General features: G+C 42.2%; 1 protein-coding gene across 1 annotated transcript in view; it reads left to right on the plus strand.

The window, feature by feature from the left end:
- LOC126269368 (glutamate-gated chloride channel-like) overlaps positions 1–26,527 on the plus strand; it is a 217,760-nt gene that overhangs the window by 89,231 nt on the left and 102,002 nt on the right. The window contains exon 3 of the mRNA XM_049973989.1: positions 1,730–1,821. Coding sequence (XP_049829946.1) covers positions 1,730–1,821 — 92 coding nt within the window. The remainder of the gene's footprint in view (positions 1–1,729; positions 1,822–26,527) is intronic.

A 26,527-nucleotide genomic window follows, 5' to 3' on the forward strand; every position in this document is an offset into this window, starting at 1 on the left:
ACATCAATTTCTTTCTGCAGTTTTTCTGGTGATAAGGGAGTAATCATGGCACGGTGAATTGCTGAATGAAAGATAGCTTTCTTATGAGATTGACGGTGTGTCGAGTCTTCAGATACGGTATGATCAGTACTCGTGGGTTTTCGAAAGATGTCAAAAATTATTTTATTCTCTATTATCGCCAACTTCATATCTAGAAACTTTAATTCGCGGCGTTCATTTTGCAACTCACACATGAAACTAATTTCTTCACGAAGGTTATTGAACAAATTGAACAGTTGTTCTACTCCTTCGTTAGTGCCATTGTACATAATCAAAATGTCATCAGGATAAAATACCTAGGTCTGTGGAGTCCTACCTACTGAAGAATTTGTCTTCGAGCGAATTGATGAAAATGTCAGCTAAAATTCCCGCTGGCGGATCACCCATTGCTAGGCCGTCTAGTTGTTTATACAGTTTGCCATTAAAATCGAAGTTTTTACTACCAATGACAACAAACGTATGAGATCAGTAATCTGTTCGTCTGTTATATCGTTTTTATAGGTACGAACGTTATTCTCCACAATTTCTACTGTATACAGGACCGGTACATTAGTGTAAAGGTTAGTAATGTCGAACGATATTAATTTTGTCTCCTGATTATATTCCACATTATTTATTTTATTAGTCAGTGACTGGCTATTAGTTATTGAATAATTATTCTGAAATACGTATGATTTTTTAATCTTGTCATGAATGAACCTGGCTAAATCGTGATATCCGCTACTAAGACTGTGTACTATTGGACGGATAGGGTGGTTTATTTTATGTACTTTGAATTGAGAACGAAGTTTGGGAGTCTGGGGGTTCATAGATTAATCGAATAAATGTTGGTAACAATACCTCGAGAGTACGGTTTACATTAAACGGTTAATAAATTTCTTTCTTGCCTTTTAAAGCACTTTTCTAATTTTTAATTTAGTGTCTCAATCTTTAAACGATGTAAAGTTGAAAAATAACGCCAGCTGCTGTGGCCGAGCGGTTTAGGCGGTTCGGTCCTGAACCATGCTGCTGCTACGATCGCAGGCTCGAATCCTACCTCGAGCATCCGTGTGTGTGATCTCTTTAGGTTAGTTAGGTTAAAGTAGTTCTTAGTCTAGGGGACTGATGACCTCAGATGTTAAGTCCCATAGTGCTAGGAGCCATTTGAACCATTTTCATTTGAAAATTAACTTTTGGCCTTGATGATTATAGTAATGACGTTCTGGTTTCCTCAATACCATGCTAAACCTGGGATAAATAGATTCAAAGCACATACAATGTGAGAGTTGTTTTGGGATAAAGAGCTTCATACTTCAGGGTGCTTTTATATCACCACCGCACCTTACTTTCTCCAGAGACGCAGTCTTCGTTCACGACTGTATTCTCCCACACTGAGTTGTAGCAGCTCAATACTGCGCACTTGGATCTTTGTGATATCAGTGCATGTTTCTAAAAGAATTCATTTATAAGAGACACTTTATCCGTAATTGGATTACGCATTTAAAGTAACTTTCGCTAAATGATTTGGGCAGTGAAGTAATAGAGGAACGTTACGATTCTTGGAACATGACTTTCGTTTGTACAGAATAATGGGAAAGGGGAAAGAAATCTATTAGAGTTCATTTGAGACTTGGGTTGTGGCATTTTAGACTAGCACCACAAAATTAGGTCTGTTGTTCCAGACGAGTTATAATTTGTTTCGTGTTTCCAGAGCCATCACTGGAGAGTCTGAGATCCTGGAGCGTATACTGAACCCCACCAAGTACGACCGCAACGTCAGGCCGCCAGCAGAAAACGGCACAGGTAAGCAGACTACCCAGTGAGGCATGGCGCAGGCCAGCTTCCCAGCTTCTGTTGTTCATAACAGACTGAAAGGAACCATCATAGTGAGGTCGAGAGGCTTCCCAGCATCGCTAGCAATACAAATTACAACTTATTCTAGCCGTCCACTGTGGAAGTCTTTCACAAACTTACACTCCTGGAAATGGAAAAAAGAACACATTGACACCGGTGTGTCAGACCCACCATACTTGCTCCGGACACTGCGAGAGGGCTGTACAAGCAATGATCACACGCACGGCACAGCAGACACACCAGGAACCGCGGTGTTGGCCGTCGAATGGAGCTAGCTGCGCAGCATTTGTGCACCGTCGCCGTCAGTGTCAGCCAGTTTGCCGTGGCATACGGAGCTCCATCGCAGTCTCTAACACTGGTAGCATGCCGCGACAGCGTGGACGTGAACCGTATGTGCAGTTGACGGACTTTGAGCGAGGGCGTATAGTGGGCATGCGGGTGGCCGGGTGGACGTACCGCCGAATTGCTCAACACGTGGGGCGTGAGGTCTCCACAGTACATCGATGTTGTCGCCAGTGGTCGGCGGAAGGTGCACGTGCCCGTCGACCTGGGACCGGACCGCAGCGACGCACGGATGCACGCCAAGACCGTAGGATCCTACGCAGTGCCGTAGGGGACCGCACCTCCACTTCCCAGTAAATTAGGGACACTGTTGCTCCTGGGGTATCGGCGAGGACCATTCGCAACCGTCTCCATGAAGCTGCGCTACGGTCCCGCACACCGTTAGGCCGTCTTCCAACATCGTGCAGCCGCCTCCAGTGGTGTCGCGACAGGCGTGAATGGAGGGACGAATGGAGACGTGTCGTCTTCAGCGATGAGAGTCGCTTCTGCCTTGGTGCCAATGATGGTCGTATGCGTGTTTGGCGCCGTGCAGGTGAGCGCCACAATCAGGACTGCATACGACCGAGGCACACAGGGCCAACACCCGGCATCATGGTTTGGGGAGCGATCTCCTACACTGGCCGTACACCTCTGGTGATCGTCGAGGGGACACTGAATAGTGCACGGTACATCCAAACCATCATCGAACCCATCGTTCTACCATTCCTAGACCGGCAAGGGAACTTGCTGTTCCAACAGGACTATGCACGTCCGCATGTATCCCGTGCCGCCCAATGTGCTCTAGAAGGTGTAAGTCAACTACCCTGGCCAGCAAGATCTCCGGATCTCTCCCCCATTGAGCATGTTTGGGACTGGATGAAGCGTCGTCTCACGCGGTCTGCACGTCCAGCACGAACGCTGGTCCAACTGAGGCGCCAGGTGGGAATGGCATGGCAAGCCGTTCCACAGGACTACATCCAGCATCTCTACGATCATCTCCATGGGAGAATAGCAGCCTGCATTGGTGCGAAAGATAGATATACACTGTACTAGTGCCGACATTGGGCATGCTCTGTTGCCTGTGTCTATGTGCCTGTGGTTCTGTCAGTGTGATCATGTGATGTAACTGACCCCAGGAATGTGTCAATAAAGTTTCCCCTTCCTGGGACAATGAATTCACGGTGTTCTTATTTCAATTTCCAGGAGTGTATTTGGTACTTTACATCCTCGGAAACGATACTTTCATCTTAAGAATACCAAAAAGTTGCTTTATTTATTACGCTTTTTGTTAACTACTTGTTTCCTCAAGCAGTTTCCTTACATTCGACATAAACCTTTGGTAGAGCAATTTCTAATGTAAGAAGGTATGGGCGTAAAATACAAACACACTTAACAGATTTCGATCAAAGTTGGTACTGTGGCTCCCAGTTATGAATCTGGCATACTCGGGCCTCACATTCAAGTTAAGGCAGCGTTTACTGAGTTTAATACGTTCGATGTCTTTACGCAGCTCTAACTTGTTACGTTGATGTGAAAGTATGTGGAACGCAGACTGTAAGAAACCTGACGAAACGAGGTGGCCTTTCCAATAGTATCTTATTTATCCCACTATTAAGGAAATATACATTTTAGCTGCTTTTCTTTTTCAGTACTGGTATATTCTCACTTATTTTAGTTTGGTAGTGAGTTTTATAGTACTCGGCCGTTATTGTGTTACCCGTTACCAGGTAGCTGATTACAAAAACTTTTTCTTATCACAGAAAACACTGACCACAACCTTTCACGCAGATCAAATAAGCTTCGCTTCCTCTTTTCGGCGAATCACCGGTTTCCACCTACCACTTTACTTGTTTTTGCCGTTTTTGCTTCAAACTGTGGCCCTTAAAATAGGAATGATTCTTTGTAAAACCAATCAAACGTTACTTAGGATTCCATTTTCTCCTGTCGTTTTGTCCAGAATTTAATGTGGAATCTATTTTGAAAGAACGTCCTTATAGTTAATACTCATGTAAGAGCTTCTATTATGGCTATGGCGTGAGCAATTTCAGATACCTTTAACTGTCGATCTTCCAGCAATAGTCTGTAAACCTCTCCGAACTTTTGATCTTTGGGTGAAAGCATGAGATATCCTTGACATGCATCACCCTCTAGGAAAGTACGGCAGCGTTTGAATTCAGCCACCATCTTATTTACTGAAAATGAATGCGCCGTTTCTTTACAAACATTCACCATCAAGTTGTGAAGACTTATCATTAGCGACAAACCATCCCCACCGAACTATTTTATGTTGTCACAATATTTCAATTTACTACTTTGAACGAAACACGCCCAGCAGGATTACTTTAAAACGCGTATAAACGTAGTGTTCTACAGATCTGGCTGACTTTATTGCACGACAAAGCAGAAACAAAATTCACCGATTTCTGAGATATTTCTGTGCCATACTACGGTCTAATCACGCAGACGTGGTCTGTATCGGACGTATTAGTACAAGTTGTGCAATATATGTCCGTATGATTGCAGTTTTATTCTTCAATCATTGACCAACCCGCAATGCACGATAATCATTCTTTGTTACACTGTGATACTGATTCCCTATTGCTTCATAATTTATACACTTTTTCCGATTTTCTGCTGGGGATGTCAACATTTTTGTTCACTCCGCATCCATCTGTAATCAAAATTGTAAATATACCAACATCTAGTATCACTGAAAAGAATAGATATTGCCACTGTGATGTCTCCTGTCCCCATTGTAAACAAAACAATGTTCTTGGCTAGTAAGTGTAGCACTAAAAGTGAAAGAAGTAAATAAGTAACTGTCACTAATCCATCACCTTAGTGTTATTCTTTTCAGAACTCTTCATCTATGCCTGGAATTCACTCAACGTTAAAAAAAAAGAGATTCTTGTTAGCTTAGAACCACTTTAATAATACAAGTATCGATGGTGATTGTGTAGCCTAAAGAATGCTGAAATTGTGTGGTTTAATAGCAATGCTAAGGTGCTCACTGACTACTTAAAGCCGGCCGGGGTGGCCGAGTGGTTCTAGGCGCTACAGTCTGGAAACGCGCGGCCGCTACGGTCGCAGGTTCGAATACTGTCTCGGGCATGGATGTGTGTGATGTCCTTAGGTTAGTTAGGTTTAAGTAGTTCTAAGTTCTGCTCAGAGCCATTTTTTGACTACTTAAAACTCAAATAGAAATCATTTGTTAGTAACAGACACTGAAAAGAAACAAATATCCCTGCTTTCCACTGACTTATATCACAAGTCACATACAATTTTTCTGGTTAACAACACTCTACCACAGTCACTAAGACTGAAAACATACTTCAAAGTATGCAAAATCATCTGGACACGCAAACTTCTTAGCACAATTAATAACTGTGTAACAATCTATAGACTAAAATGAGTGTATATAGCATATCTGTTAACGAGCATCACTATTCCTAAACTTGGAGTCGACCAGAAATTTTCCACATGTCAGTTATCTACTGATATTTTCTACATCCTTCTTACAGCACACTATTCGCAGAATAACTGGAAATGAGTATCACAGCACCTATACTTGCGGCGAATCACATTCGACTCTCTCTTCTTTTATCTCTTTCGTTATCTCACCACAACTTTTCCTTCTTGTATAATGTTAAGATTATAACCAATTAACATAAGTAGTTAAGCTGAAGATACTTCCAGTTATCTATTGGCAGATAAGCTACCGAAATCTGATACTTCTACTTCTTGTACTTACAATTATTTATTTCTCTTGCGTTTGACTAGTACCAGAGAGAGAGAGAGAGAGAGAGGGAGGGAGGGAGTGAGAGAGGGGTCACAAATTGTTACAAATATAAATCGTAGCAAGAGAGAAACGTGCTCATTTGGCAACCCTGTACACTATAAATGACTCTAGTTTGCATGAATTAATGTACCAAAAATATCACTGTATCTCCAAAACAGCAAGCGATACTTAATCAGTTATTCGATTAAGTATAGGTATATTAATGGGTCTGCTTGGTCAGATTCTTCGTTTATCAAATTATGCTCATTTGTTTTCGACTGAGACAATGACATTAAAATACAATAAATACTTATCGATCCTTCACGACAATTGATAAATCCATTTTACATGTCATTTTCTGTCTCTCTTCCCTCTCTTTTTGATCGTTTACTCCATATAGAATCTCAAGTTTCTTTATAGATATTAATGTTATCAACATTCACTAGTAGAATCGTGCACTAGACACAGTTTCTATCTAGTTATGTAAATCTAAATTACACCAAACAAAACAGTATGCTCTCTCTCGATCCAAAAACAGTTTACAAAACACAACTACGACGTTAACATTTGTACAATCAGATTTACAATTTACTTTCGAAAACATGGTACAGCTACTTTTGCATGTAGTTACAAAAACGTCATCTCTGGATGACGATCATTTAATATAGTGGTAACGACTACTGGTAATTCCGCCTGGCGTGCGCTAGTGTTCTACAGAAACAATAGATAGCGCTGCCGCGTTCTCACAACTGCTCACCAATCATACGATAACTATAATGTTCTATTCTTCCAACTGCCCGCCCCTCTCCCTCACTCTGGACAATCCTTGAGCTATATCTTTAAGGAATAAAAAGTGCTCCCCATCGTTGTGGATGCAAGTTAAGAGTTCAAAGCCCATGTCAGACCCTCACTCATTGCTAAGATTAGAAGATGGAGCGAGAATCCCAAATAGTTTTGTCGGCAACGCCGTAGTGGAGCTCGTTTACCATTAACTTGTTTTCGATTTGTCCACAATACATGAATCTTCATAATGAAGATGGCCGCTCTGGGTGCTTGTGGAATGAAGTGATATGAATATGCTTCTGTTATTGCTAAGGAAAGAATGAAAGGTAGAGAAAACAAATGGTAGCAGGTGGCGTACGCCTCTAGAATAGTACGAAAGAGGCCGTCGAACTTAGTTTCTACATCTTATGGTGGAATCACGAGATCAGGTCGCCAGAAACTGTACGCCGCTAACTGTTCTCTCCTTTCCTGTCAAATTGTGGCTATTATAACAACAGCACACAGTATTGTTGTTACAGTTATTTTTTAGTCTTCTATTGCTTATATTTAAGTGTTTACACTGAAAAATTATATGTGCTTTCATCAGTGCGCACGTAATAATTGTCGGGTCATAAGTTACTTATTTTAACTAAGGTTTGTAATTGATAGTGTACTGCGGCATTTGTGTGATTTTAAGATTCCGATGAACACTGCTGAACAGCAAATTTACCTACAATTACGACGTAACACGAAGAATTTATACAGAAAGCCAAGCTTTCAGGAAACCGCTCAAAGTTTTTCTGAGGAAAAGCTATAGAAATGAAACATAAATCCGCTTTTACTAGTTCCGGAAATTCTGTTAGACATTCAGCCTGGAACAGAGTTACCTATTAGAATACACGGGGATCAAAAGAACGAAAAAGAAAAAATACTGAACTTTTTCTTCAGACGTTCCTTTTCAGAGCAAAATCGAGATATACTCAGCTGCAGTATCATCGCTAAGATCAATCTAAGAAGTGCGTTATTGGGATTTGAAAGCAAATGAAATCAATAAAATTAAACAAGGATCTTGCGCACGGTGGAATTTGTACCATGTAATTACACATATATTACAGCTGAATTAACTCTGCTCTTAATTATATTTGATCGCAAATCCTTTGAATAGGAAATTAATTACAATGACCAGAAAAGGGCACAGATCACAATGGTGAATAACAAGCAGCGCATCGGACAAAATCTGTCGCGCTATAATAAATCTTGAGGTCGTTAAGTGAATCGTGGATGCATTGAAATTTACGCATTAGCCCATTAACACGAAAATTTTACCGTTAAATTTATTTATCATAAAATTAAATGTCAGCTAATATTCGTATCTCACATAATTATCTTCGAGAAAGCAACGCTTTCAAGCTTTGACACTTAATTTGAAGATCACAAAATATTAGTTGACGATGATTACCGTTAAATGCAAATACAGACCGCGAAAAATGTGATTCTCCAACTGTAAACATATGTCGTCTTTGTTAACAATCTCCTGCTCCTGGTTTACAGGTATATAGTAATTTAAGATTTTCTGATGACATTACACTGTGCGCAGAATCACAAGTGGAAATCAAGGAACCACTGGGTAGAAGCAAGAGAGAAAGCAAGCAACTTGGATTGTCGATCAATAAGAACAAGACCAAGATCATGATAATAAACAGAGGTGAGTCACTGGCAGCTACTGACATATTATCTGAATATGAAGAAGTTGATCACTTTGTCTACCTGGACAGAGTGGTTCAGTAGAGAGTGGCTTGACACGGAAAGTACGATGTGCAATTGTTCTGGGTGGGGATGCTGAAATCGCTGGTGTTTCCAGTTTTCCTATACTGCGCTGAGACATGGACAATACCTGAAGGGGACCGCAAAAGAATTGATGCTTTTGAGACGTGGACGCACAGGAGGTCGCTGAGAATTTCATGTGGGTGGGCAAACGGACGAAGAAATCAGTCCTTTAAGAACTCAGGGTGGAGAAAAGGTTGCTCAGCGTTTGCTTCCAGCGAATCCCGCCACACATTTCGACGTGAGGAGGATAACTTGGAAAAGATGCAAGGAGAGGCACATAGTAATCAGACGCAATCCCATTAGCTTTTATTACTCTTGCATATCTAGCCTTAAAGAATAGGTATGATGGTAGTTTGTTTTATAGTCTTTCTGCAAAGAGCGTAACGCAGTTGAGGAGTTGGAGCTGCACCATAGGTTTATGTACGAAATTTTACGTCAGTCGAGGACGTTTGTATGTTTTATTAAATATACCTGGTCAAATGAGCCTGGTCATGTTGAGCCTCATTATTTTACTGTGATGTCAACAGTTCTTCATAAAAGTTGTTTATAAGGACTTTTATATTTCTTTTACATTAAACATCTAGTGGATCACTTAGCCACTACGCTAGGTTTTAGCTTTTGACGAATCTCAATTTTGTATTTTATCGAGACGATCTTCATCAAATCTTTTTAATGTTTTAATTTGTATTTCTAAAATGATGTAATAATTCGTATCAGATATTTTTATGAATCTATTAATGATTCTTTACGTAGGTTTTGAGGAATCGCTTCACCACTGAGATACGTGCAAGGACGTTTTAATTTTGCGTTTCTTAAATATTTCAAATGATATGTAAATATGCTTGCTGATTTTAGATACTTAGAAATAGCGTTTTTAAACTAATGTCTTGAAATGATACTATGTTACTTAATTCGAAATATAGGGAGCTTTACTTGCACTGCATGGCGTAAACTAAGGCTATGTTGTACTTGTTGTAAACAACCGCCTCACTTTCCATCTGTTCCTACACCAGTAAGATCGTGTGGTGACATTTTTTTAAATGTTGTAGAGAAAATAGGATCCAAATGTTCATTAGAAGAAGCAAGGCAGTTAATGGAAGAGCCCTTACCCACACCATTTGATACAACTGAAATTCCACCCACCTCTCCATCTGAAATTAGGAAGATAATAAACTCACTCAAGAATAAAAGCTCACATGAGATTGATGGCATTTCCAGCAGGATAATAAAAGCTTGTTCCCAAGAAATAAGTGGGATTCTTAGCCACCTACGTAATAGCTCTCTGTAGCAGGGTATTTTCCCAGATAGACTGAAGTATGCCATTGTTATACCACTGCATAAAAACGGGGATGCGTTTGATGTCATCAACTACCACCCAACCTCTCTTCTGACTACCTTATACAAATTTCTTGAAAAAGTAGTGTATTGTAGAGTAGCTTCACAGCTTCGTAAAAATAAAGTTTTTACAAAATGTCAGTTTGGTTTCCAGAAGGGTTTTTCAACGGAAATTGCTATACATACTTTCACTAATGAAATATTAAGTGCTCTGAGTAACCGGAAGTCACCTGTTGGGATTTTTTGTGATCTATCAAAGACTTTTGATTGTGTGAATCATGGAATACTTCTAGATAAGCTCAAGTATTGTGGTAGGAATGGGACAGTGCTCAAATGGTTTAAATCATTCCTAACTGGAAGACTGCAGAAAGTTGAAATAAGCAGTTCACATAATATGCAAAAAACTGGTGATTTCTCCAACTGGGGAATAATCAAGAATGGGGTGCCGCAAGGCTCGGTCTTGGGGCCTCTGCTGTTCTTAATATATATTAATGACTTGCAATTCTATATTCACGAAGATGCAAAGCTGGTACTTTCTGCCGATGATACAAGTATAGCTATTACATCCGATAGACAAGAATTAACTGGTGAAATTGTAAACGATGTTTTTCAGAAAATCATTAAGTGGTTCTCTGCAAATGGGCTCTCATTAAACTTTGACAAATCATACTATATACAGTTCCACACCGTAAATGGAATGACCCCATTAGTAAATATAAACTTCGATCAGAAATCGGCAGCTAAGGTAGAATATTCAAAAATTTCTAGGTGTATGCATTGATGAGGGGTTGAACTGGAAAAAACACACTGAGGATCAGCTGAAACGTTTGAGTTCAACTACTTATGCTATTAGGGTCATTGCAAATTTTGGCGATATACATCTCAGTAAATTAGCTTACCACGCCTATTTTCATTCTCTGCTTTCGTATGGCTTCATATTCTGGGTCATTGAGTAAAAGAGTGTTCATTGCACAAAAGCGTGTAATCAGAGAATTGCTGGAGCTCATCCAAGATCATCCTGCAGACACTTATTTAAAGAGCTAGAAATCTTCACTGTAGCCTCACAATATATATATTCACTTATGAAATTTGTTATTAACAATCGGAATGAATTCAAAAGTAATAGCAGTGTACATGGCTACAACACTAGGAGAAAGGATGATCTTCACTACTCAAGGTTAAATCTAACTTTGGCTCAGAAGGGAATACATTATGCTGCCACAAAAGTCTTTGGTCACTTACCTAATAGCATCAAAAGTCTGACAGATAGCCACATAGCATTTAAAAGGAAATTAAAAGAATTTCTTAATGGCAACTCCTTCTACTCATTAGATGAATTTTTGGATATAGTAAGTGGGTAATTTCCCAACCTCCACAAAAAAATAAAAAAATTATTGACAGTCATGTAATATTTTGTCTAATTTAATGTCTTCTATAGACACCTTTTATTAACCTGACACGTTCCACGTCATTACGAAGTGTCGTATTCATGATCTATGGAACAAGTACTAATCTAATCTAATCTACTGCCGCAAGTTTGTTGGATTGTAACTCAGACGTTATGTTAACCTGAATGTATAACGAAGTTATACTTATTGATTTATGTGAGGCAAATTAATTCTGATTCTCTGATTATCCTTGTACTGTATTTTAGAACTGAGGATGGCTATTTATAGGCTAAATACAGATATGCAAGAGTAATATTGACTAATGTGATTGCGACTGCTTGCTGTATGCCTCTCCTTCCTTATACATGGAATCAAAGTTGGTTGGAAAAGATTATCATCGAATACAAAATCGAACGGAAAAGATTGCAAGGAAGACAATCGAGATGATGGATAGACCAGATATAGGTGAAGACACATCAGACGTGGGGCCAGCTTCCCTGAGCTGCGGAAGGCCGGGAAAAATGAAGACAGACTGTTAATAAATTATCAATGAGATTCGCCAACAGCCGTGTAATTGAGATGTTACTTTATTTTATTTTGACTGCCAGTTTCGGCATTCCGCTATACCATCTACAGGCCCTTGGATAATAAATGAGTGTAAGTGTAATGTACATCAGGGCTTCCTCATCTATAAGAATTACACAGGAATTTGTATATATATATATATATATATATATATATATATATATTTTAAATTGACAAGCTTTCTACGGTGGAGCTCGTGATTGTATGTTGTCTAATTCTGATATTTGTAATATTTTTGGATGTTCTCTTGTAAAGCCGTGGATCTAAGGCGCTGCAGTCATGGACTGTGCAACTGGTCCCGGCGGAGGTTCGAGTCCTCCCTCGGGCATGGGTGTGTGTATGTGTTTGTCCTTAGGATAATTTAGATTGGATCCCCTAAGATTTCACACACATTTGAACTTTTTTTTTAAATCCGTGTTGTTAAATAGCTTTAGGAATGACAAACATGTACAAGTGTTTATTCTATTATGATGGATGTCACAGAGAATATTTATAACGTCACTGCTTTCATTTTGTAGCTTTAAGTGCTTTTACGAGTACCCGTCACTTTCTGTAAAGCTTGTTTTAGTACAGCGTGATACACATTACAAGCATACTCTCTTATTATGCAGAGGCCTGAAGATGGTATAGTGAAATGCTGAAACTGGCAATCGAAATGAAATGAAATCACATCTCAAATACACTGCTGTTGGCGACTTTCATTGATAATTATTGACCAGCCAAAACTTCCTGTCCACGATGGATCAACAGAAACAAACTCTTAAAGAGGACGGTCTGATGCTTCATCAACTTTCAGCTACGAAAGACTAAGTGTTGATGATGAAATACACTACTGGCCATTGAAATTGCTACACCACGAAGATGGCGTGCTACAGACGCGAAATTTAGCCGACAGGGAGCAGATGCTGTGATATGCAAATGACATTGCTGCTAGCTTTGGTGAAGATCGAATGACTGTTAGCAGAATATGGAATCGGTGGGTTCAGGAGGGTAATACGGAACGCCGTGCTGGATCCCAACGGCCTCGTATCACTAGCAGTCGAGATGACAGGCATCTTATCGGCATGGCTATAACAGATCGTGCAGCCACATCTCGATCCCTGAGTCAACAGATGGGGACATTTACAAAACAACAACCATCTGCACGTACAGTTTGATGACGTTTGCAGCAGCATGGACTATCAGCTCGGAGACCATGGCTGCGGTTACCCTTGACGCTGCATCATTGACATGAGCGCCTGCGTTGGTGTACTCAACGACGAACCTGGGTGCACGAATGGCAAAACGTCATTTTTTCGGATAAACCCAGGTTCTGTTTACAGCATCGTGATGCTCGCATCCGTGTTTGGCGACATCGTGGTGAACGCACATTGGAAGCGTGTATTCGTCATCGCCATACTGTCGTATCACCCGGCATGATGGTATGGGGTGCCATTGGTTACACGTCTCGGTCATCTCTTGTTCGCACTGACGGCACTTTGAACAGTGGACGTTACATTTCAGATGTGTTAGGACCCGTGACTCTGTCCTTCATTCGATCCCTACGAATCCCTACATTTCAGCAGGATAATGCACGACCGTATGTTGCAGGTCCTGTACGGGCCTTTCTGGATACAGAAAATGTTCGACTGCTGCCCTGGCCAGCACATTCTGCAAATCTCTCACCAGTTGAAAACGTCTGGTCAATGGTGGCCGAGCAACTGCTTCGTCACAACGGGCCAGTCACTACTCTTGATGAACTGTGGTATTGTGTGGAAGCTGCATGGGCAGCTGTACCTGTACACGCTATCCAAGCTCTGTTTGACTTAATGCCGTTATTACGGCCAGAGGTGGTTGTTCTGGGTACTGATTTATCAGGATCTATGCACCCAAATTGAGTGAAAATGTAACGGCATGTCAGTTCTAGAATAATATATTTGTCCAATGAATACCCATTTATCATCTGCATTTCTTCTTGGTGTAGCAATTTTAATGGCAAGTAGTGTACATGTAAGACAAATTGTGGTTGGACGACTACTCGTAATGTGACGAGCCCTAAAACAGGACTGTTAGCTTACACCATTGAGCAACACAGCCAAGTTACCATTTAAATTTGTCTATGTTTAAATCGCACGTCCGATACACATTCCCCCTTACTTTTTCTCTTCTGCTACATGGCAGCCTGTTTATGAACGTTACTGGAGAATGCAGTTCACCATTGAGTGCTTCCCCTGGTGGGGACTTCACCTGGAGACCTTGCGTTGGTCGCGGCTGCCACTTCGGCAGCGGGGGGCGGCCTGCATGTGGCGCCATTGATGTTATATTCGCAGCGACAAGGCCGGGCCGCCGCGCCGAGCGAGCGCCGCTAACACAATTTCCGGCCGCCCCCCTCCGCCCCCGTCCCGGCCTGTTCCGTGCCCACCCACCCCCAGACGTCAGCGCTCTGATGTGATGGAGGAGGCGGCCGCACCGCCGAGAGGAAGCTCTGCCAGCCCCCTTATGTGTGCCTGCCTAACTCAGGCTTCCTTATTATTGCGTCCCCGAAATTTCACCTCGTCAATTTTATTCTAAAATTAGGCATACACCTTAGCTCCTAAATCAGAACAAATGTATTTTTAAATCGATTACAAACTAACGAATCTGAAAAGGAAACATCAGCCCTGGACGCTCATTCATTTTCAGACAGTACTTCACTCTCTCGTATAAAGCCAAAATTGGAGAAAATTAAGGGTTTCAAATTCTCAGACAAGGCTCACAAAAAACTACTGATATCATGAACTGAGCAGCTGATTTGCGAAAGAGATACGTTACTTATTGCCATCAACTACGGACCATGGAACTTGAATCATGGACCTTGCCGTTGGTAGGAAGGCTTGCGTGCCTCATCGATACAGATAGCCGTACAGTAGGTGCAACCACAACGGAGGGGTATCTGTTGAGAGGCCGACAAACGTGTGGTTCCTGAAAAGGGGCAGCAGCCTTTTCAGTAATTGCAGGGACAACAGTCAGGGGGATTGACTGATCTGGCCTTGTAACATCAACCAAAACGGCCTTGGTGTTCTGGTACTGTGAACGGCTGAAAGCAAGGGGAAACTACAACCGTTATTTTTCCCGACGGCATGCAGCTTTACTGTATGGTTAAATGATGATGGCGTCCTCTTGGGTAAAATATTCCGGGAGTAAAATAGTCCCCCATTCGGATCTCCGGGCGGGGACTACTCAGGAGGATGTCGTCGTCAGGTGAAACAGAGCTAGAGTTCTGCGGATCGGAGCGTGGAATGTCAGATCCATGAATCGGGCAGGTAGGTTAGAAAATTTAAAAAGGGAACTGGGTGGGTTAAAGTTAGATGTAGTAGGAATTAGTGAATTTGGGTGACAGGAGGAACAAGATTTCTGGTCAGTTGAATACAGGCTTATAAATACAAAATCAAATGCAGAAGTGGGTTTAATAATTAATGAAAATAGGAACGCAGGTAAGCTACTACAAACAGCATAGTGAACGCATTATTGTAGCCAAGAGAGACACGAAGCCCACGCCTAGCACAGTAGTACAACTTTATATACCAACTAGCTCCGCAGATGATGAGATTTAGGAAACGTATGATGTCATAAAAAAATTATTCAGATAGTTAAGATAGACGAAAATTTAGTAGTCGTTTGGGACTGGAATGCAACTGCAGACAAAGATGGAGGAATAAAAGTAGTAGTTAAATATGGACAGGGGGTAAGGAATTTAAGAGGAAGCCGGCTGGTAGAATTTTACACAGAGCATAACTTAATCATAGCTAACACTTGGTTTAAGAATCATGAAAGAAGGTTGTATACATGGAAGAGGCCTGGAGACGCTTGAAGGTTTCAGACAGATTATATAGTAGTAAGGCAGAGGGCCTATACAAGGGCGATGTACTAGAGGGCAATATTATGAAAATGGAAGAGGACGTAGATGATGATGAAATGGGACATATAATCTCAAAGAAAACAAGTATTGACAGGTGTGAAAATTGGGGAACTATCAGTTTAATAAATCACGGTTGCAAAATACTAACACCAATTCTTTATGAAGGAAAGGTAAAACTAGTAGAAGCCGATCGCGCGGAAGATCAGTTTGGATTCCGTAGTAATGTTGGAACATGCGAGGCAATACTGACCCTACGACTTATCTTAGACGATAGATTAAGGAAAGGCAAACTATGTTTCTAGCATTTGTAGACTTAGAGAAAGCTTTTCACAGTGTTGATTGGAATACTCTCTTTCAGATTGTGAAGATGTCAGGAGTCAAATACAGGGAGTAAAAGGCTATTTACAATTTGTACAGATACCAGATGGCAGTCAGAGGAGTCTTTGAAAGTATTTGTATGGTTTGTAGCCATGTATGGAAGTGAAACATGGACGATGAACTGTTTAGACAAAAAAGAATAGAAGCTTTCGAATTGTGGTGCTACGGATGAATGCTCGATTAGAAGAAGGAGTAGGTTGGTAGGACACGTTCTGAGGCATGAAGGGATTACCAATTTAGTACTGTAGGGGAGCGTGGAAGGTAAAAATCGTAGAGGGAGACCAAGAGATGAGTACGATAAGCAGATTCAGAAGGATGTAAGGTGCAGTGGCTATTCAGAGTTGAAGAGGCTAGCATAGGATAGAGTAGCGTGGAGAGCTTCTTCAAACCAGTCTCTCGAATGAAGACTACCACCACCACAACAACAACAACAACAACAAGGAGCGATAAAGGACTTGTAACGGAAGCGAACAATTAAGTGCGCATGTGTTGTCACAGAAAAGCAAGTCCAGCACCACACTTTATTGCTAAATAAACAACGATCCTCCCCTGTGGCGATTTACGTTGTCGACTGCAGCGATGCGACGAGTATGCGTGGCCTCATATATTCTTATGCCACTGTCGCATCCGACTGCCAACAAATCTTGATAACGTAAGATTCAACCAGTCGGCCAAATGGAAACCCACCATGAAGTAAGTTTCAAACACTCTCAGGGTCTGATAACTCTGTCCCAAACAAGTACATCTGACGCTGTTCACGCCCCATATATCTGGGCTTGTAACAACACTAAACACAAACAATACTAATGGTATCTGTTGGCCGTTCTATCTGCCAGAGATGACTTTGTTTCTGATCACTTACGTACCCACCGACTGTCTGTACGTGTATGTGAGCGGTTTTCCCCATCTGAGGAACGTATCATCCAGAGAATGATTCCCGGTGCCCTGTGCTCCACTTATGCAGAATGGTCAGAAACAGTGTGAGAGTCGCTTGAAGGTGTTACACGGAGGCTGTACTGAGAAATAATTGTTAAGAAAAAATCTGGATGTTGCGTTTCCGCATTAATCAGCTTTGAAGTTAGCCAATTAAGTGGTTGCGCTCGCAAATTTAAGAGGCCCTCCAGGGACGGTGTAGCCTAACGTATTCTTCCTCTGGTTTCCTAAAACCGAACAAAAGAACGAGAGAAAAATTGAACATAGGATGGTTGTAAGAATAGAACTAGAGTCAAAGACTGAGCAGTCTTGTACGCTGTCATCTGCGCTATGAAATTAGCTGACACTAACTGTATCTGAGGGGCCACTTGAATTTGCGCGCAACGGCCTGATTGGCTAACTTCAGTGCTAATTAGCTCGGAAACGGCGTAACGTATCGTTTCTTTAACAGCTTTTCAGACGATTTTCGACCACCCTGCATAGTTTCCTTACCGCATCACATGTTCACAACCCTACCATGTGGCATTCAGTCTCGTAACGGACAGCAATCACAATGTTTTGACTCATTATTGCATCGAAAAAACTGACTAATAAACTACAGACCTTTACAAATTCTTCAGAATAATAGCAGGAATTTCGTGACCAAACATATTATCTACAATTAAACTTCGTTCCTGCTTTCTTGATGTACGGTCGGTCCAAATTGAACAATTCTTTGAGGAGGGTCGATATGGAGCTAGACCAGGTGCTTTGGGCGGCTACTTTGTCAGGCACAGGTTTGGTTTCTGTTGATGCTATTGATAGGTGGGACTTCACAAGGCATGGCTTGCATCTCAACGGGAAAGGGAAGCATAAATTGGCTGGGATAATAGCAAAATCCTTAGGAGGGGGGTGGGGGTTGGGAATAAAAACTCATGACAATAATTCTTTCTTAGGCTAAGATCAGTGTCCAATGACGCAACACTGAATGAAATTAATCTTAATGAAAAGTCCATGCAGGGCAGGTACTAGAGATGTTAAAATATCACAAGATTCTCATAAAAGTACAGTGATAAATAATGTTAGAATGTCACAAGATTTTCATAAAAGCGGAAGGAAAAATGTTAGTATAATGTATCACAATAACAGGGTTATTTAAAACAAAATACATGAGCATCTTATTTGTTTCGAAGACTTAGAAACTGAGGATGGAGTCGATATACAATGCCTGTCTGAACGTCATTTAGTCACAGATATGGGAAAGGTAAAGGTAGATGGATATTAGCTTTCATCACCTCTAAGTAGAGGCTCTATGGAGAGAGGAGTTGCCATATATACTGAAATTTATCGTAGAATGAAAAAATTAGAAACTAAAACAATTCGTGTAGAGCAACATACAGAGGCATGTGCCTTCGAACTTAAACTAAATAATGGTACTTTTATAATCGTAGCTGTGAGTAGGCCTCCATTAGAAAATTTTCAGCTTTTTTCAAAAACTTGAATTATTTGTTGTGCTGTCTGTCAGATGAAAGGAAAAGTTATTCCTTGTGCGAATTTCAGTGTAGATTTTCTCAAAGGGTCTGATAGAATTACCTTTTAGTATTACTCGTTTTTTTTCAGTTTGAAATCAGTTATTGATTTCCCTACTCAGGTAATGTTCGAAATCGGCACACTGATAGATAATGTTATTATAGACAAAGATAAAATTAATCAAACAAAAACTTTTCCTCTTAAGAATAGTTTGTTTGATAATGATAACAGCTAGACTACAGTATATGACATTTCTCCATACAGTAGCGCAAAAGTCCTCCAAAACAGTGCATTTAATTAACGGTGTAATAATTGCAAATTTAGGGAAAGCTTGTAACAGTTATAGTGGGATGAGGTGTACAGCGAACTTGATGCTAATTTAAAATTTAACCTTTTTCATGATACCTTTGTGAGTATATTTGAAAACAGTTTCCCTAAGAAAACAGTAAAACATAATTGTAAGAAACCATCTAAAAAACAATAGCTTACTAAAGGGATAAAAGTATGCTGTAAACAGAAAAGGAAACTGTATCTCATAGCCAGGAGTAACGATCCAGAAAGAGTCAAACATTATAAAAACTGTGACTTTTCATGCTTTCCCGACGGATCTGCTGCAAATACTCTTCTCGGGTTTGCCGCCGGATTGTATTGTGTAACTCGCACAATATTTCGTCGATGCAACTGCTCGATATCATCAGGTGGTGGTAGCTGCTGTTATCACTGCTGCAAGGTGCTACTGATGATAATCGCACGGTCATTGAATAATAAATAAGTTGAGGTAAGCACATGTTTAAATAATGCCACCATGTCTCTCTCAAACTGGTTGCTGATAAGCTCTAACGAATCCTGCAGAGGCACTTTCGTAAACAAAGATATAACGTCAAAACTAACTAAAATATCCGACGCTTGTAGCTTAAGTGTCTTCAGGCAGCACAGTCATTGCCCACAACGCACGCGCGGATGGCCTTTCTGCGGCCCCCAGCAGGGGGCACCAGGAGCGCCGCTTCCCTCCAACTACGAGCGTCTTCCCGCGCACGCGTATTGCCTGCTCCCGCATGATAAATTCCGTCGCCGCCGTGCGATTATCATCAGTAGCACCTTGCAGCAGAGATAACAGCAGCTACCGCCACCTGATGATGTCGAGCAGTTGCATCGACGAAATATTGTGTGAGTTACACAATACAATCCGGCGGCAAACCCGAGAAGAGTATTTGCATTATAAAAACTTCTGCACTGTATTAAAAAAAGTTATGTTATTAAAAAATCCGGAAGTATGCACATTATGTCTGAGATAAGCACCTCTGATAATAATATTAAAACAGTTTGGAATATTGTTAAAAGGGAAATATGGCAACTAAGAGCATGGGAAGACAGTATTGCTATCAAACTCAATAAAAAGTTTGTTAACAAAAAGTCAGAAGTAGAAAATATTTCTAATAAACATTTTTAAATGTTGTAGAGAAATTACGATCCAGCTATTCATTATAAAATGCAATGCTGTATATGGAAGACGCAATACCTATGCAATTTGATAAAACTTAAATTCAAACAAATTCTCCTTCTGAAATTAGGAAAATAATAAATTCACTCAAAAGTAAAAGCTCACATGGAATTGATGGCATTTCCAACTGAGTACTAAAAGCTTGTTCCCAATAGATAAGTAGGGTTCTCAGCCACATATGTAATAGCTCATTGAAACAGAGCATTTTCCCAGATAGACTGAAATATGCTATTGTTAAACGATTGCATAAAAAATGGGATAGGTCTGATGCTAATGACCACTACCCAGTCTCACTTCTGACAGCTCTACCCAAAATTCTTGAAAAACGAATGTATTCAAGAATAGCTTCACATGTTTGTAAAAATGAAGTACTAACAAAATGTCACTTTAGTTTTCAGAAAGCCTGTTCAACAGAAAACGCTATATATTCTTTCACTGATCAAATGCTCAATGCTCTGAATAACCGAACATCGCACATTGGGATTTTTGTGATGTTTCAAAGATTTATGACCGTGTGAATCACGAAATTCTTCTAGATAGGCTTAAGTATTGTGTTTGATTGCGTTGCCAACTTCCGCAGTAGCTGTTGAAATCTGTTACTATAGGCTATCCGTCTTGAGCTGACTTCAATCTAATTACAAAGAATTCGCTTTTATTTATAAAGCATCTTCCATGGTTACTGATGTTTCTTTATATATTCTGCTCCATCCCTCGTAACTAGCAGCGGTTGGTGACGAAAGGCTTCAGTTCACATTTGCACTTGGCAGTTTTTGCCATTATGGAGTATTTTGTGCACTGTATTACTTAAACTTCACTTTCTTAACTGTTTCTCATTCCATAGTGGCACAGTGTTTATGTCTGACATAAATAGTTTCATTCATATTTATCTGGAAGAGTGTAGAAGGTTGAAATTAACAGTACAGATACTTTGCAAAAATCAGCAGAGTCCACTAACTGTGGAAGTATCAAGAGTGGTGTCCCACAGGGTCTATTCTTCGGTCCCTTATGTTCTTAATATATAGTAAAGACTTCCCTCTCTATATTCACGAAGGTGCAAAGCTAGATGTTTTTTCTACTGATACAATTACAGTAATCACACCCAACAAGCAATAATTAGGAGAGGAAATTTGGAAATTATGTCTTTCAGAAAAGTTCAAGTGATTCTCTGCAAACAGACTCTCACTAAATATTGAAAAGACACAGCATATACAATTCTGTATAGTAAATGGCGTAATACCTTTGATAAATATAGATTTTGAAAAGTAGTCTGTTGCTAATGTATAGTATTGACAATGTCTGAGAGTGTGCATTGATGAAGAATGTAATTGGAACAAACACATTGATGATCTGCTGAAACAGTTAGATTCAGCAATTTATGCTATTAGGGTTATTGCAAATTTTAGATACAATCATCTCAGTAAATTAGCCTACTATGCTTATTTTCATTCACTGCTTTCCTGTAGCATCATATTTTGAGGTAATTCATCATTAAGAGAAAAAGTATCCATTGTACAAAAGCGTGTAGTCAGAAAAACTGCTGGAGCCCACCCAAGATCACCTTGCAGACATTTATTTAAGGAACTGAGGATATTCACCTTACCTTCGCAATACATATATTCACTTACGAAACTTGTTATAACTCATTCCAATTCAAAAATAATAGCTGAGTGTATAGTTACAACACTAGAAGGAAGGACGATGTTCACTATTTTGGGTTACATTTCATTTTGGTACAAAAACCATTGGTCATTTGCCAAACACTACTAACAGTCTAGCAGATAGCCAGCCAGCATTTAAAAACAGATTAAAAGATTTCTGAACGACAACTCTTTCTACTCAACAGATGAATTTTTAGATATGGAGTAGTAACCGTAAAAAGAAAAAAAGTGTGTAATGAAAACTTATACTTAGCTGACACTTTCCTCATCATTACGGAAGTCGTAATGATTTCTATGAAAAAGGATTAACGTAATTTAGTATGGTCGGTCAATCTAATGGAGGAGCGAATCAAGAAGAGAGGTGACGAAACAATGAGCTTGGAAGACACTGGCGCAAGGAGAAGTAACTGCAACAAAGCAGACGTTAACAGTAATAGACGACGGACTTGAGAAAATTTGGTTGTAATGTTAGTTCTGTTGGGTAAAAAAAAGGACAGGAAGAATACGTTTTCGAGGTATACCGGAAGGGAAATGAAGGAGGAAGCTAAAAGTAGCAGCATAAGCTTAGAGAATACGACATTGGATAGCCTTATATTAATCCACACACACAATGACTGCACACGAAATAAAAATGCAAGACAAACTATTTGATTACGATAGCACAAATGTTTTTCATTTTTATCATATAGAGACTTGCATATCTTTTTCACTAGAACGAGTGGATCATTCTTTTTTTTCTTTATTGTATTTCAATTCCCCATCGGGGCGTGGTGGCAGCAGCATATGCGCTGCTCTTCAGCCGAAAGACATAGAACAAACAATAGAAGACAGTTACAAATATACAAAGGAGAGAATATGGTGAGAATAGATATAAAAAAGGGGGAACATTATGCAAGGCATTAGTCAAAAAAATGGGGCGACTGTAAAATGGAGATAAAATCTGTAAAAGAGTAGTGCACACAAAAAACCACACATTGTGACAATTAAAAGAACACAAGGCACAGTTTGATCGGAGCATAAAAGTATCGACAAATGGCGTAGCACATAACAAACACTGACAGCAAACCTCAAGGCAGCACACAATTAAAATCACACCTCTTGATGCACAGGAGAAGCAGCACTAAACACAACACTGACATGGCACACTGACAATGATCAAAATGGAGGATCTACCAGGCGCAAGGAGATGAAGGGAGGGAGGGAGGGGAAGAGAGGGCGGGAGATGGGCTGGGGGGCGAGCGGAAGAGGGCCAGGTAGGGAGGGATGTGGGAATGTGGGAATGAGAGAGGCAAGGATGGGGTAAAAGGTCTGGGGGGGGGGGGGAAGGAGGAAAATCCGCTCTCAGAGAAGAAGGGGAGAGGAAAAAGGGGGCCCTGGGGAGGGGGCGAACAAGGCCAGGTTATAGCTGGAAGGAAGGGTAGATGTCACGATGAAGTTCATCATCTGGGAGGGGGAGGCGCTGGAAATTGTCCTGATGAAGGAGATGGAGGGTGTGGAAGTGAAGAGACGGAGGGATACAGCGACAGAAGAGTGGCAACTGGTCAGGGGAGGAGAGGAAGGAGGAAACCAGAGGGTGGGGGGGATCAAGCCTGCGGACAATGTAAAGGATACGGAGATGTTGGAGGAACAGGAGGAGATAGGGAAGGGGATCAGGTCATACAGGAGCCGTGTGGGGGAAGGAAGGCGGATACGGAAGGCAAGACAGAGTGCATGGCATTCAAGGAATTGGAGGGCCTTGTCAAACAAAAATGTGGGGGCGGAGATCCAGGCAACGCTGGCATAACAGAGGATAGGACAGATGAGGGATTTCTATGTGTGGAGGATGGTAGGAGGATGCAAGCCCCATGTCCGGCCAGACCGGAGTTTCAGAAGGCGGAGGCAGGAATGGACTTTCTGCTGGATGGTCTGGAGATGAGGGGTCCAGGGTGAGGCCAAGGTATCTCAGGGTTGGGGTGAGCTGGATGGAACAACCATAAAGGGTGAGGTAGAAATCATGGAGACGAAAGGAGGTGGTGCAGCCTATGATGATTGCCTGGGTTTTGGAGGGGTTGAGATTGAGGAACCACTAGTTACATCAAGTGGTGAACTGGTTAAGGTGGGTTTGGAAGGTACATTGGGACCATTGAAGGGTAGGATAGAGAGCCAGGAAGGCGGTGCCATCAGCATACTGGAGAAGGTGAACTGGTGGGGGTGGCTTGAGCATAGCAGCCGTACAAGAGATAAAGGAGAGGGGAGAGGACAGAGCCCTGGGGGACGCTAGCAGTGGGATAAAAGAGACAGGAGTTGGTGTTGTGGAGGGTGACATAGGAAGGACGGTGTGAGAGGAAGGAGGCGACCAGATTGACAAAATTGATAGGCAGGGCGTAGGTTTGGAGTTTAAAGAGGAGACTGGGATGCCATACACGGTCATAGGCATTTTGGAAGTCAAGGGAAACAAAAATGTTGGAGCGACAGGAGTTGAGCTGGAGGGACAGAAGGTGAACAAGGTTAAGGAGTTAGTCTTCAGCAGAGAAGGAGGGTTGGAAGCCACACAGGGTAAGGGGGAGGAGGTGGTGTTGAGTATGGTGCTGATGGACATGGTGGGAGAGGACGGATTTGAAGACCTTACTGAAGACAGAGGTGAGGCAGATGGGATGATAGGAAGAGGCGGCAGAAGGGCGTTTGTTGGGTTGGAGGAATAAGAGGTCACGAGAGGTCTTCCACAGGTTAGGGTAGAGGCCAGCAGAGAGATGGGCGAGGACAGTCAGGAAGGAATAGGGGCTTTCTCAAAGGAGGCAGTAGGTGAAACAGTCATGACCAGGAGCTGTGTTGCATTTGGACCAGAGGATAAGTTTAATGGCTTGTGCTGTGATGAGAGTGTTTATGTCAGAGGGGGGCAACTGCCTCAAGTACTGGAGACTAGGAGCGAAGGAAGCGACCGAGGTATAGGCACGTTCCATGACGGTGGGGAAAAGAGAATAGTCAAAGTGGGGATCATCTGGGATGGAGAAAACCTCACAAAGGTGGGAAGCTAAGTCGTTGGCCTTACTGAGGTTGTCAGCAAGGGGGTGATCGTTATGGAGAAGGGGGTAGTGGGGAGCAGAAAGGGAACCAGTAAGGCGATGGAAGGCAGACCAGTACTTAGAGGAGTTGATAGGGAGGGTGACGTTGAGTCATGTGCAGGTCTCGCGCCAGTCTCGGCGTTTCATTGCTGTAATAAGGTTCTGTACATGTGGCTGTATTTGCTGGTGGCGTTGGAGTGTATCCCTGTCACGAGTGTGCAGGAAGGAGCGATAGAGGTGGCGGGATTCACGGAGGAGGAGGACAGCATGCAGAGGGAGAGTGGGACGGTGGGGGGGGGGGGGGCGATGGTTTTAGTAGGAACATGGGCCTCCACAGAGTCAGTAATTACCTTCTGAAGGCAGGACGAGGCGTGGATGATATCGTCAGGATGGCGATAGGTAAGAGGGTGGCTTTCGACCTGTGTGGAGATGGAGCCCAGGTAGGCATCCCAGTTGGCATGGTGGTAGTCATGGACGACCTTGGGAGGGGTGTAGGGTGCGGAGCCAGAGGGGACGGTGAGCAGACGTTATGGTGAGAAGGATGAGGTGATAGTCGCTACCTGTGGGGTCAAGGACGGCGACGGCAATACACCCAAGGAGGTTGACGGAGGCAAGGACTGGGTCGGGTGTGCTGGGGAAGGGGAACAAGGTCACCTTGGATCGTGCACAGGAACTGATGCCATCGCCAAAGGGCGGCAGGAGTGTGGCTATGGATGTTGAGGTCGGTGGCAATCACATAGGTGGAGAAGGTGCAGTCAATGTGTGAGATGAAGTAATAAGAAAGAGGAGCAGTGGAGCAGATATAGATGGTGGCACAAGTAATGGTGAGGGAGGGGAAGAAGACGTTGAGGATAAGGTGTTCAGTGGGGTCATTGAGGAGAGGTTGTGGCCGGATGGGGATGTGCTTAAGGTAGCCAATCACGGCTCCACCCTGCGCACAAGGACCAGGAGTGTCAGTACAGTGGAGGATTTAGGGAGAGGTGCAGATAGAATGGTGGGGCTGGAGAAAGGTTTCGTTCAAGAGGAAGGTATCGACCTGGTGGTGGGAGAGGATGTGCATGAGTAGGTATTTGTTGGAGTGGAAGGAGCGAATGTTCTGGAAGAGGATGCGATACTCGTGCAGCGCCATGGCGGGAAGAGAGGGGGGGGGGGGAAGAGAGGGAAGGGAAGAGGCTTAAACTAGGGTGTCGAGTCAGGTGAAGGTGAAGTGGGCTTGTTTGTGGGAGTAATTGGCAAAGGCGTTCAGGTGGAAAACAGAGCAGGCAGCAAGGAAGATTTGTTGGAAGGTGTGGAGGCGCTGAAAAGGGTGAATGTTTTTCAGTACAACGGTAAGGAACTGTCCTCAGCCATGGGGGGTGGACAGAGGGAGTTGTTGGGACGATCAGGGACTGTATGCTCAGGGGTCGTTGGAGGGGGTTTGGCTGTACGCTTGTGGGAGTAGGTGGGATGGGGGCCATTGCAGGTGTTACAGTAAAGAGCAGCAGCGAGGTTGGGGCAGTTCTTAAGAAAGTGGGAGTCCTTGCAGTGGAGACAGGTGCGGGTTTTTGCAGTTGGGAGTCAGGTGGTCATTGTACACCAGGCACCACTGGCAACGATAGGCTTAGGGAGGGGATTTGGAGGATTCAACAGGGTGGCGACGGTGGTATATCAGGGCTCCCTGGGTGAGGAGATGATCAGTGGAGGTGCGGACTCAGAGAAGACCCGCATGAGGTAGGTGGGACCAGAGGCATTGTGGATACGGCTGGCCGAGTGGATTTCTAGG

This window comes from Schistocerca gregaria, chromosome 1, assembly GCF_023897955.1.
Source record: "Schistocerca gregaria isolate iqSchGreg1 chromosome 1, iqSchGreg1.2, whole genome shotgun sequence".
In the NCBI taxonomy this organism is placed as follows: Eukaryota; Metazoa; Arthropoda; class Insecta; order Orthoptera; family Acrididae; genus Schistocerca; species Schistocerca gregaria.